This window comes from Lotus japonicus, chromosome 3 (assembly GCF_012489685.1).
Source record: "Lotus japonicus ecotype B-129 chromosome 3, LjGifu_v1.2".
NCBI lineage: Eukaryota > Viridiplantae > Streptophyta > Magnoliopsida > Fabales > Fabaceae > Lotus > Lotus japonicus.
Window position 1 is genome coordinate 80,601,052 of NC_080043.1, and position 13,623 is coordinate 80,614,674.

The 13,623-nt window shown below is 35.3% G+C and overlaps 2 protein-coding genes across 3 annotated transcripts; one reads left to right on the top strand and one right to left on the bottom strand.

Moving 5' to 3' along the window:
- LOC130742767 (60S acidic ribosomal protein P1-like) lies at positions 1-1,551 on the top strand. The gene is given in 4 exon segments (XM_057594865.1): positions 1-581; positions 584-610; positions 793-1,008; positions 1,087-1,551. Coding segments are annotated over 4 exon segments (345 nt in total). The 5' UTR covers positions 1-533; the 3' UTR covers positions 1,141-1,551.
- Positions 1,552-1,841: 290 nt separating this feature from the next.
- Positions 1,842-6,177, bottom strand: LOC130746338 (granule-bound starch synthase 1, chloroplastic/amyloplastic-like). Of its 2 annotated transcripts, XM_057598931.1 has the most exons (14): positions 5,973-6,177; positions 5,202-5,573; positions 4,831-4,911; positions 4,624-4,722; positions 4,462-4,551; positions 4,204-4,267; positions 4,016-4,116; positions 3,790-3,899; positions 3,464-3,707; positions 3,191-3,367; positions 2,889-3,080; positions 2,703-2,789; positions 2,475-2,603; positions 1,842-2,178 (listed from the first exon to the last, which is right to left on the bottom strand). In XM_057598931.1, exons 2-14 carry the CDS (start codon positions 5,553-5,555, stop codon positions 2,062-2,064), a joined length of 1,845 nt encoding a protein of 614 aa, XP_057454914.1. In that variant the 5' UTR covers positions 5,556-5,573; positions 5,973-6,177; the 3' UTR covers positions 1,842-2,061. The 2 variants fall into 2 exon arrangements, with proteins under 2 accessions (XP_057454914.1, XP_057454915.1); XM_057598932.1 differs by lacking the exon at positions 5,973-6,177 and having other exon boundaries at positions 4,831-4,947; positions 5,202-5,341.
- Between the last annotated feature and the right edge of the window lie 7,446 nt (positions 6,178-13,623).

The window sequence follows — 13,623 nt, forward strand, 5'->3', positions numbered from 1 at the left end:
GCAATGCTTGCTTTTGATTCTCTACGATGGTGCACGACTCATAGGGTATCTTTCAGCACCGCGGTGTGATGTTGATATAGCGGAGCGAACTATGAGAGAAAAACTCATGTTCTAGAAAAACAATGAGATAACAAATGAGTAACGTCTAAGTAAACATATGATCAAACATGTATTTATAGGCATGGTCAAGGTGAAACTTAGTATGGTGAATAGAAGATACTCAGTTTATCACCTCACCAAACTGAAAGTTGGACTCCTCTTGGGCCTATTCAAGCGAGGTCCATTACTTCCTCTCATCACCAGTGTGTTGCAGTGAGCCATTGCCTTACGCATAAACCCTGAAACTCTAGAACTGTCTGTCAACCCTCCTTGCCTGCAATCTCATTTCTTCGATGTAACACTGATCGCTGTGTTTCTATGCAAAATTTTCATGCTACATTGTGATAATTCATCAAGTAAATTGAATATTTTTTATTTTTAACGTTATCTATTTGCCTTTATTCATCTTTTGATGTTTGATTTATAGTGTGAAAATGTCACTGGGAGAGGTTGCTTGCAGCTACTCACTCATGATCCTTAATGATGAATTGATGATAACATCGCCATCACTGTATCCTTTTTTGAACTCACATTCATAATGTATAGTTTTTACTTTTTTTTTGAATTTTAGTTTGAATTATTTCATGCCTCAATTTTAAATCAATTCAAGGGGTTTGAAACTGTTTATGAAAATGTTGGAAGATTGTGTATTTGTGAAGATGGTTTTCTCCTTAAGTTGATATTTGTTGATAGAGTGAGAAGATTTCAACTTTGTTGAAAGCTGCAAATGTACAAGTTGAAGCTTATTGGCCAAGCTTATTTGCTAAACTTGCTGAGAAGAAAAGCATTGAGGATTTGATGTCGAGCGCCGTCGGAGGTGGTGCTTCTGTTGCTGTTTCAGCCCCTGCTGCTGCTGCTTCTGGTGGCGGAGCTGCCGCTGCAGTCGCTCCTTCTACTGAGGAGAAGAAGGTATATTTTTGGTGAAGAAATTGTTCTTTAACTCTGTCTGCTGGTTATCTAATTGGCATTTTTGTTGTAATTTTACAGGAAGAACCCAAGGAAGAGAGTGATGATGATATGGGATTCAGCTTGTTTGACTAGAGGCAAATGCAATCCTAGTATGATCTGATCTATTTTTTGTATTGGGTAATGGGTGCTTACTCATTTACTCGATGGATTTTGTGGGTCTCAATTTTGTTTTGGTTGCATTAGTAGGTGATGATTTTATTGTGTTCTAACTTGGGAAGATAGTCTGTATCCCTTTTTGAAAATTACGATTGAGAAATCATCTATGATGTATCTCCTGCTCTAGGCTGTGAAAATGTGTTATGTGTAGGTCTCACTTTCTATCATATTGCTAATCAGTTTATAGTTGGATTGATGGTTAATTCATTGTATAATTTCTTAGTGATTTAAATCAGTTTAACAAATAAGTTTGTTTTTGACAACAATTGCTAAATTGTACTATGCTATGGAATGGGTTCCCCCCATCTCACATGTGAAATTTTAACATAAGAGGAATTTGATGGTGGTAGTGTCCTATCTCGATTTAGATTGTCAGACGATTTTAGAAGGATTAAGAATTTGATTTTAACATCTTGAGCTCTGTATTTTGAAGTGTAATTATGAAAGAAAATTATCCAAGTATATGAAAATCTGAGATTAAAAACTATGATAAGTGTGTTGACGTATAAAAAAGTCGGCAAAGTGTATTGGTAACATTTAACCTTTAAAAATTGTTAACGTGTTTCCTTAACCTTTAAAAATGTCAGAATTAAAAATAAAAAAAATCTATTGAAAAGTTTTTATAGTAGCTTCAAAACAAAGTTACTTTATAAAAAATGATAACTATAATTATATAAAATTAACCTCTACTTTACATAAAATTCCTAAAAAATAATCTGCGCAGTTTAAAATTAAATGGCCCTATTTTAAAAGAAAACAAAAATGGAAGTATGAAGAACACATGGGAACTTCATGAAACACATACTAGCAGAAGCTTCCCTCACAGCTTTGTTCTTATCATGGAGTTGCCAAGTTTTCCTTTGCTTGTGGAGCAATTTCTTCTCCCTCAATTCCAGCTTCACTGCCGGGAACTCCCAAGCTTAGCAACACTTCCTCCCACCTCTTAGCAGGTCCCTAAATCCCAAAACAAGATTCAGTTACACTTGGTATGGATTGGTAACTCTACAATCATAAACATAAACAATAAACAATAGAAACTAAAGTTTTATCCCACTAAATAAGGTCGGCTATATGGATAATGGATCACATGGTCCGTACGTATTAAAGATACAACCAGTTTTACGTTGGTTGCCACAGGCTTAGGACCAGCTGTGAGACAACATAGGCGGAGTTTTGGTAACTCTACAATAGGGGGGGGGGGGGGAACCATCATGGCTTTGAGTATACTATTAAGGTTCTGCCTCGCTTACCTTCCATGAAAGATCTTGAGCCATGCAATTCTTGATTATTTCTGTAAAAGCTAGAGTTCCATGTACTGCAAGGGCCCTTTTGACAGTCTTTGCTAGAGCATCCACATCCGCAGGATCCACAGCTTCACACTAAATCGAAATATCAAAAGAAAATGAGATAATGGTTAGTTCTTAGCACTTCCGATGCTACAGATACAATTGCATATTAGGAAAGCTGGCTGCTAATACCTCAACATTGAAGGAACCCATCTGAAAACCAGTGAAACCTTCTTTGACTGTGTCGACTAATCCACCTGTTGAGGCAACAATTGGTACCTAGCACAAGCAAGAATAGAAGTTGAAGTAAATGTAAACTCAGTAATTAGATGAAATCTTATGGTAGCATGAAAGGAGTGTGCAAATCAGGAATTATACAGTTCCATAGCGCATAGCTTGTAACTGAATGAGACCACAAGGCTCAAATCTGCTAGGAATCAATATAAAATCAGCTCCAGCAATTATCATGTGGGCTAGGGGAACATTGAATTTTGCAACTCCTCTGGCCTTGTCAGGGTATGCTATTTCGAGTTGCTCAAGCTGCTTTTCCATTTGTTTTTTTCCTGTTCCCTGAAACATAGCATAGCATAGCATATTTACATGAGATTCTTGTATCTTCTTCTATGTATAAAGGACTAAAGAAATTATGTTTACTTTTTTATTTTGGGTTTAATACTTACAAGGGCTACTATCTGAATATTCTCCTTAATAAATTGGGGAATGGCTGCCACAAGAATATCAGAACCCTTTTGCTCTTCAAGCCTACCAATGAAACCGATGAGAGGAATATTTCTGTCGACCGGCAACCCAACTTCTGCTTGGAGGGCTTCTTTCAGAAGAGCCTTTCCTTCCACCACCTGAATTAGGAGAGTTTGCTTAAAATTTGTTATTTGTTATGTAGATATCTTTTTTATGAGCCATGACAAAATTTAGATAAAGTTCAAGATTCTTACTGTTGAAGCATTGTATTTGACTGTTAAATATTTGTCCGTGGATGGATTCCACTCCTGAACATCCATGCCATTCACAATTCCAGTAATACCAGTTCTGCGAATGATGTTGTCCAACTCCACTCCTTTATCTGGGCCTGACACAAGTTCCTCAGCATAGTATGGACTAACAGTTAACACCAGGTCTGATTCTAAAATTCCAGCTTTCATCCAATTGGTTTTCCTTCCAATCACTGGTTTAACATGCCTGCAAGATTATAACAATATGAAGCAGTTTAATTTTATTCTTGTTTATCATGGTTATAATTTAAAACTGATGGAAAATATACCCATCAAGGAAGTCAAAGGAGCTTTTGAATTGATCAGGGAGATTGAGAAGTTGAAAGTCCGCAAATGCAAATCTGCCTTGGTAAGCAATGTTGTGAATGCAGTAAACAACCTGATAATGGTAGCAACCAGAAAGAGCTTCTGAGTTGGTCATGAATGCTAAAATAGGTCAATCACAAAATATATTAAAGTGCGACAGTATGATAATTCGATGTGATTAAAACCTACTCGGGCATTCTTATAGATGCCGATTGACTGGTACATAGATTTCAAGTAGCAAGGGATAAGGGCAGTGTGCCAATCGTTGGCGATGAAAATGACATCTTCACCTGCGTGGAAAAAAAATTCAAACATCAAATTTAAAAGATCTTCTACTGTTAGTTTTGAAGAACTTCATTTTTGACCTGAGTACATACCATATGGTCCTGAGAAATATTTATTGCTCGTAAGATTCAGAACCCTTGGTGCTTCCAAAGCTGCCTGTGAGTTTAGACTTGTCAGTTAAGAGATATGAATACAGATGTATATAGACACATTACATGGACATGAGTTAAGAGATATGAAAAAGTAATGTTCTTTTTTGTTGGAATGTGTTAGTTCTTTACTGAATGCATTATACAAACTACTACATCTGAGAACAGAACTCTTGCAACCAGAGGACATGGATATCGAACCTGGCAGAACAGGCTAAAACGTAGTTGATTGTCTTGGTAATCCTCTCCTGCAGTAGGCCCGTAAAGTTTGGTTCCACTTTTCCCCCAGACCTTAAAGTTCAGACACTAGTGAGTAGTTGAAAAACAGTGAGAGTATTGCTGAAAAACTTGTAATACTCCAACCTTTTCAAGAAAAATAGGGTGATCTACAAATACACGATCAACTCCTCTCTTATGGCAGTGGAAGAAGCCAACTTTTTCTGTTTTGTCTCCTACTTTCACCTGCAATAAGCAGATTTACAATGCATTTAACTATAGAAGAACACAATTGGGTGAAAACCTCTTCTATAAAAATGAAAACCTGATTTCTCATTTTGTCAACTGACATACCTCAATTGTTACACTTGTATCCCATGCATCTTTGTACTGGTCATAGCGTGGAGCTATGGTCATAACTCTATGCCCATTAGCCTAGAGAAGGATTAATTAGAGGAACTCTTGCTCTCACTGAACCCCAAATATGCCAATTAGTATTTAGCTATGAGGAATGCTAATACCAGTCACTTTATCACTCTCCTTACAACACTATCTCTTTTATTGGTTGAAATTCATGTGACCGGATTGCGTGGGATCCATATAACTTGGTAGATTCCACGAATTTCAACTAATAAAACAGTGTGTTAAGGTGTGTTAAAAACAGTGTTGGTAGCATTACGCTAGCTAATTAAAGAGGAAAGAAAGAACAATAACAGTAAGCTTACTGCTAATGCTGGCGGCAGACCTCCTAAAACATCTCCTAAGCCACCAGTTTTGCTCCACGGACCAACCTCCGTCCCGAGGAAGATCAAATTCATGCCACAAATTATGACACCTGTTGGCCTGACATTCTTGCCTTGAAGACCCTTCCTCCTAGCTTGCACTGCCTTAACTTGAATTGGGGTTCTGTTTAACAGCTCATCCACCAGGTTCAAAATTCTCAGTCCATTGTGAGTATTTGTCTGCCTTAGAGATCGAAGTCCCGTCGATGCAGCTTTAGACTCATATGAGAGAATTGATCTGTGGTGGATGTAAGAACTGCTGGACACTAAGTTACTTGAAGCAGCCACTGCCGCCATCTTTGATACTTCTGAACTCTGAAGAACAAAGATTTTGATAATTAGACTGACTCCAACATTCATGGACTCTTTCCTTCTGTTTCCATTTCCAGTTTCAGCTACCATCTAATTTTACTTTAATCTTAAATTTTTATAGTTCTTGATATTGTTTCTACTATAACTTCAAAAATAATGTGAGGGTTGTAATTAAAACTAAAAATGAAAAAGTGAAAACTAGGCATGCCCTTTATACTTGAGGGTTTAATCAGAGTAGTTCAAAGTTCCTAGCTAGCAGATAATATTGAATGCTAAGATAAGAAACCATGTTTCTCATAAAACTAGCTTAAAAGCATGTTTACAAGAAAACGACACATCAAAATAGTAAGTCTAAATTTAATGGGAAAAAAATATTCAAATTTGGAATTAAAACTAACTAACCAGCCAATGATGCACGCAGAGTTTGGGAGAGAAAGAGTGTCTGGAAGATGAACTAAGCTTCAAGGATTAACCAGCAAGTTCATGAAGCATTGACGAGTAGAATTATTGAGTTTTGTCTCAAAACGATGCAATTTGTAGCAGTGTGCTGCTCGTGAAATGACAAGCTTTTGGATTTTCCTTCCACGTGGCAACCATGGAATGATCCTTGTGTACTACATCGCTTAGACACCTCAAACCTTATTAGAGGCTTTCAACGATTTGAGAAGCTTTGTGGAATGATAGGAATAGAATATGCCCTCGTGCAGAATGCCTTATAAAATTTAGGCTTAATCCTCAAATTAGTCCCTGTCTTTGTCTCGTCATCTGATCCAAGTCCCTGACCGGAAAAATTTGTGGAAAACGTCATCATCAATGCAAAACGTTTGGAGCAGATCCTCGCTAGAGCTCGGAGCTCCGACGAGTAATGAAGTGGCACACTGACAGGGTTAAGTGAGCTGACATGGATTTTAAAAACAAATTAAAAATTAAAAATAAATAACACATCAGAATTTTTAATTTAATTAACAAAAATAAAACTAATTAACAAAACTAACCCTAATTTAATTAACAGAAATTAAATTAAACTAAAAACCTAAATCCAAACAAAAACGGTGAAGTTGAAAAACCCAAATCCATATCCCCTTCTTCAGCATGTTCATCTTCTCCATCCCATCATCTTCATCCCCTCAACCTCTGTCTCTTCCTTTCTTCCTCCACACACCTCAACCATCATCTTCAGAATAACCACCCACCACTGCTATCTTCTAGATCTAGACGCAGCCAACACCATCAACCTCTAGATCTAAATGTTAGATTTATTTTTAATTAACTCTCTCTTTTGTTATGTGGATTAGCATTATCAATTAATTAAGATATATTTTGTTTGGTCATTAATATCAATTATGTGAATTATTAATTTAATTCAATTACATGTATTATGATGGATGGTAGATTAGGCTTTTGTTATTAACTGTTCTATGATGGGTTAGGTCAGTTAACTTTGCCTAATGAGGGGACCCTGATCTCAACTGGTAATATATAAACTGCTGCCCCATTAGACAGTTTATCTAGAGAATGTATTACCAGGTGCAGAGAGCAGTTCCATCCTCTGGTGTCTTTCCACTATCATTCTCTGGTCAAACAACATACTCATGTATTCTTCAATCCTTTCAGGTGCACAATTCTTTTCTCATTATTGAATCAGAACATGCTGTAATCTGTATCTATATGTATATGATCTATTTGGTCAGTTAAATTCAGCAATTGGTATCAGAGCTTGATAGATATGGGTTATGGCTGCTTTATGGAATGATTTATTAATCAAGTAATTTCCGTATGTGTGCCTGTTAGCATCAAAACTCCAATGCGTTTCAGTTCGCGTATTTTGTCTGTAACGGCGTTACTGGCGTAATTATATTTCTTCATCCCAAATTTTGTGCATGATTCTAGAAATTGTTTGGATGGTTTTGATCCTTGTTGTTATTCGACCTACATACTAAAATTTGGGGTGACTTGGTTGAGTACTTTGTGAGAAATTGATGCTTTAGTATCTTGAACCCTTAAATTTTCGATTTGCAATTTATCCCTTTGTGATGCATGTTTTCAATATTTGTTTGAGGGCTATTAATCTACTTAAAAATTCGATTAACATGCTCTAAATTATTTCATGAGACATTGAAATTGAATTGGCTGCCATGAATAGCTATATTTTGCAATACGGGTTCTGTTCTTCAAAAGAAAGTCAGAGAAGAAGCATTTCTTGTTATTTTGCTGTAGAAATTAAACAAAACAAAAAAAAATGGTTATTTTCCTTTATTTTCTCTCTCCTGGACGTGGCACATATGTTGGTTACACATGATGCACTTCTTTACCGCACGTGCCTTGACTGATTCCTTGTGGTGGTGATGGTATATTAAATATCAAAACCAATCTGAATTGGCATTCCAAGCACGTTTTTTCTTTTCTTCTCTACCAGTGCAATTATGAAATCAAAATTATCACTAATATATATTTTATATTTGGAAAAGTATTTTATATTTTTATAGTTTAATGTATCACCCATTAGAGAGAAGAATATATTGAGTTTCATGAGCTTATTAAATTATGAATTTTATTGGCTCTACTCACAAAGATAAACGGAACACTCTCTAAATTTGATTATAAAATCTTAATACACTGATTGATTATATAATTTCATGTTTGGAGAATTTCGTTAATAAAATTAATTCTCCGATTGTTGTTTATGTTTCTTTTAGCTATGCAATTATATTAGTGCGGCAATTAAGACATGATGTCATTTTTTTTTGGAAGTCTATAATAAATTTATTATTTAACCATTGTAATACTTGGTTATTACTTAGTTTGTTAAAGTGGTAGTTAAATATAAATTGTGATCAGACTACCATATTTTATGGCTAAATTTTGCTATATGAGTTTCATGTTGAAAATTTAAAATTCTTTTGTGCGCTCCTATTTATATAAACCAAATATTGAATAGTAATTTTTTATTACTATGCTATAGGCTCACGGACCTTAAAATTATGGAGACAGTTCTTTAGTTTGCTAGCAATATTTTTAGTATAATATGTTTGCTATTTTCTTTGTATATGGAACTAATATTTTAGGTCTTTATATAATTAAAGCCTATAATCTTTGTATATAAAATACATCTTATGGTTTATACAAACTTTGGTGTGATTACACACGTTTTATTATATCTTGTGTGGCTGTGATCTCACCTATCGTGAGCGCAGTTATTCAGAATACTTTGGTGTGATTACATGCGCTTTATTATATTTTGTGTAACTGCGATCTCACCTATCGTGGGCGTAGTTATTCAGAATTTGAACAAATTATATTACCTAAATTCTTTAAAGAATCTACTTGTAATTTGTGTATATTTACATTACTGATAATGTACCCTATCAGTATATTATTGTTAGTGTAATTTGTTGTTTTGTTTGTAATGTATTATGCGTTGTTAACTTATGTCAATTCATTCTACTATCCTATCGATATTAGAATTTTTATGGGACATATGATTAGATACATTATATTAATTGAGCAATTTGTTACAATACATTATCTTAAAGATTTGCATTTGCCTATCGCAAAGCAAATTTATATTGAATAAAATATCTATTGACATAATTTTCCTTATTATTGCATTGTGTAAGGAATGGATATACCCTATCGGTATGACATTGCTTGACATGATCATTGTGTGATAGAGAAAATAGTTTTGGCTATTCTTTTAATTTAAAAATACTTAAAGTATCATGTTGTTTTATTCTAGTATGATTAACTCAACTATTTTTCTCTATCAAGTGGGAGAGACTTATATTTATGAGTTGAAGTTATGCAATGTCTCTCACTCTACTAATTGCTCAATTAGTTGAATTTGAAAATGAATACACTTATGTGTGATATACTACTAGATATCACTTTATAATGGGACCTATATTGAGGATATTATTAAATCTCTTTTGAAAATATTGGAATACAATGAACTTCCTATGATTGTTAAGATAATTTGTCAAGCTATCAAATTAGCGTATTGACTTTGAGCAATTGTTTCTTATCCACAATATATAGTGAAAGTGGGAGTTAGAGACTACTTGTTACCATATCCTCTACAGTGATTAATCATATAGATCATATATGCTTCCGCTGATATTATTGGTAAACCCAACTTTATATTTAAGTGTGTTTAGTTATTATCTTATATTTTAGCACTTGAACTTTGAGTGAGTTATTGAAAGTGATCCCAAATTTTATTAAAATACTAGAAATTTTAACTCACTCATTTTGTGATAAATTATGGGTTGCCTAAAGATTTTATGTATGTAACAATATAAGGAGATTTTATGTTGAGAAATGTCGAATGGACATTTATAATCTCCTTAATCTTATATGCTGAGTTTGTGGTTAGTTTCATCACAAATTTCATAAGAATTTGGGGTATATATATTAGGCTCCATTTTGTGATTCTTTAGTAACAACTTCTCATAATAACTCAACATTATTTTATTTCTCTCTAATTAATTATCCTTGGAGAGAGAAAGATTGTGAGATCCAGACTCACATTGACTTTACCGCAAAGTCATTATCCCACTATTAAAGGTTGTACCATTTAGAGTATTTTGGTTCTAGTTGGCTCCAATTGATTCCTAATGTTACCAACGGTATATTAGGTTAGTGGGAGTGTACACACTCTTTTGGAGACTTTGGTACTCAGTCTCGTTCCAGTTACTGAGAGATATATATATGTATATATATTTTCTTGAATCTCAGTAAGCACTTTTAATGAGTGCTTAGGGCTATTTTGTTGGTACAGCACATTTGACATGTAATTTTATGGTGCTTTTGTTTTGGCCAACATTATTCGGTTGATACAACACATTTGACATGCAATTTTTTTTGTGCTTTGTCTTGGCCAACATTATTCGGTTGGTACAGCACATTTGGCATGCAATTTTTGGTGCTTTTGTTTTGGCCAACATTATTCAGTTGGTACAGCACATTTGGCATGTAATTTTATGGTGCTTTTGTTTCGGCCAACATTATGTCTGGTACAGCACATTTGACATGTAATTTTGTGGTGCTTTCGATTAAGGCCAACATTATTTTGTTGGTACAGCACATTGGCATGTAATTTTACTGTGCTTGTGATCATAGCCAACATTCCACGTTATGTATGGTCATATGTATAAGTGACTTGGATGTATAGTATCACTACTCCTATCGAGTATGATTTCTTGCATTTTAAGGTATTTATACTCTTGTTTTAGACCAATGGTCATAAGTGCTTGCTCATTATTGACATTTTGTGTTTTATTAATTCAAGATAACCTTTTGCCAAAACAAGTATCGTCCATGCTATTATAATGCTCTAGCTTCACATGGATTTATAGTCACTTGTTTAGGAAATCTTGAATTGATTTTATGTCAACTTTTGCAGAGCATTTTGTTGTTTAGCCAACATGTAATTTTTACTTTTGTTGGGCTAAAATGCACTTAGACCTTTGTGGAATTTTGTTTGTGGCTTTGATGGTACCTAAAGAACTTCTATACCCCTTGTGATAAAATTTCAGACTCTAGTATTGGAGTACATTATTAATAATGGTATCTTCATTGATCTAAGACTTTATTGTTGGAATCACATAACTCATGTGGTTAAAGTCTTTTGATGTTCAGGATCAGTGGGAGTCTGAATTGTAATTTATGAGATATGTTGTTGGTTTGTTATCATATCCCTTATAGCATTTTAGATGCTTAGGTCATTTTATGGAATAGCACTTCTTGTTACTATTGTGCTTTCTATGTCCATCTTTGTTTTATATGAAATATAAGCCTTTGTTACATATGATTATTATCCCTATCGGATATGATCTTTTGTTTAGTAACTTTTGGTGCACAGCTTATATTTCTTTGGCTTACATGTATTTTGTCATAATTGATGTTTCGTAGTATAATGATACATATATTTTAGGCTTAAATACTCTGTAGGCCCCTGAAATTGTACCCCGTATCAAAATAAGTCCCTGAAATTTTTTTTCCGATTCCGGGTCCCTAGAAAAATTTGTTTGATCAAAATAAGTCCCTACGCCGGAGAAGACAGTAGTGGTTGCCCCCCTCATTGTTTCCACAAACCATGAAATAACATGTTTAAAACACTCCTAGACCTTCATATATCTGATCTGGGCGAAGAAATCGCAAGAAACAAAGCTAAAACGAAGAAACCGAGAAGCTCCATAAATTCCGGTGAGAAGAAATCAACTTGCAACTGGCCTTTTCTCTTCAACTGTGACGACCCAGCCCACGAGACCACCACCACTGAGTTCCTGAGGACGAGACGAAGCCGGCCCAACACCCTGGTCGTAGCGCCGCCATGACCGTCGTCGTCAACCACCGTCTTCTCCGGCGTAGGGACTTATTCTGATTAAAAAAACAATTCCAGGGATCCGGAATCGGAAAAAAATTTTCAGGGACTTATTTTGATACGGGGTACAATTTCAGGGACCCCTAGAGTATTTAAGCCTATATTTTATATTAATTGACAAATGTTAATCCAAGTGGGAGAATGTTAGATTTATTTTTAATTAACTCTCTCTTTTGTTATGTGGATTAACATTATCAATTAATTAAGATATATTTTGTTTGGTCATTAATATCAATTATGTGAATTATTAATTTAATTCAATTACATGTATTATGATGGATGGTAGATTAGGCTTTTGTTATTAACTGTTCTATGATGGGTTAGGTCAGTTAACTTTGCATAATGAGGGGACCCTGGTCTCAACTGGTAATATATAAACTGCTGCCCCATTAGACAGTTTATCTAGAGAATGTATTACCAGGTGCAGAGAGCAGTTCCATCCTCTGGTGTCTTTCCACTATCATTCTCTGGTCTAACAACAGACTCATGTATTCTTCAATCCTTTCAGGTGCACAATTCTTTTCTCATTATTGAATCAGAACATGCTGTAATCAGTATCTATATGTATATGATCTATTTGGTCAGTTAAATTCAGCAATTGGACATCTCCCCAGATCTGCCCCCATCTCACCCCAACACCAGGGACCACCGCACCTGACCACCAAGCCTACCCAATCAGATCTCGACCTTCTCTGTCATCCCCGCTTCTGAGGGAACGAAACCAGAAGAAGTTTGCTCTTGTCAACACCAGGAAACGAAACCAGAAGAAGGGAGGCAAGGAGGAAGAAGCTATTTTGCCTCTTTTTCTTCTTTTTCTGCGGATCTCTCTTTTTCCCCTTTTTCTTTCTGGCTTCAATTGCAAATTTATAGGTGGTGGTGGCTCGGTTGCTGGGTTTGGATGGTGTTGGTGGTGGCTCGGTTGCTGGGTTTGGGTGGTGTTGGTGGTGGCTCGGTTTCTGGGTTTGGGTAGTGTTGGTGGTGGCTAGGTTGCTGGGTTTGGATGGTGTTGGTGGTGGCTCGGTTTCTGGGTTTGGGTGGTGTTGGTGGTGACTCGGTTGCTCTTCTTTATCTTCTTTGCCCAGACTCTTCATTTTCATCCAGAATCAAAGCATTGGAGGGTTGTTTGGGATCTTGAATGAACTGAACAATTTAAGTGTTGCTGGGTTTGATTTTTTGAGATATCTGAATGTGTTCTTAGTAAACCATTCTCCTTGTGTAAAAGACAGAATGTATCCATTCACTTGTTGAATTGATTCCAAGCTAAGATAGCTCTTTATTGGTAGAATTTGTGTTTGGACATTGTATGTAACAATTCATGATAAGAAAAGGTGACCAAGTGATACTGAAAGTGTTAGATTCAAGAACCAGTAAATCACCTGGGATTTCAATTTCAGATTCTTGAGTCTCCATTGTTCTGAATTTTTATTTCCCGTTTACAGAAATTAAACAACCTTGCAATTTTTTTATGCCATATCTCTCTTCATTCTACATAGTACCTTGATCTGAATTTTTAGCATGTGAGATGTTTTCCTGGGCTTATGATTATTTTATGGGTTTGATTGATGATGGTGGCAGAGAAAAGGAGAATTTCTTTTGGTTACAGTAGGAAAGTTAGACAAAAGGAGAATTTAATTTTGTTAATTAAATTAGGGTTAGTTTTGTTAATTAGTT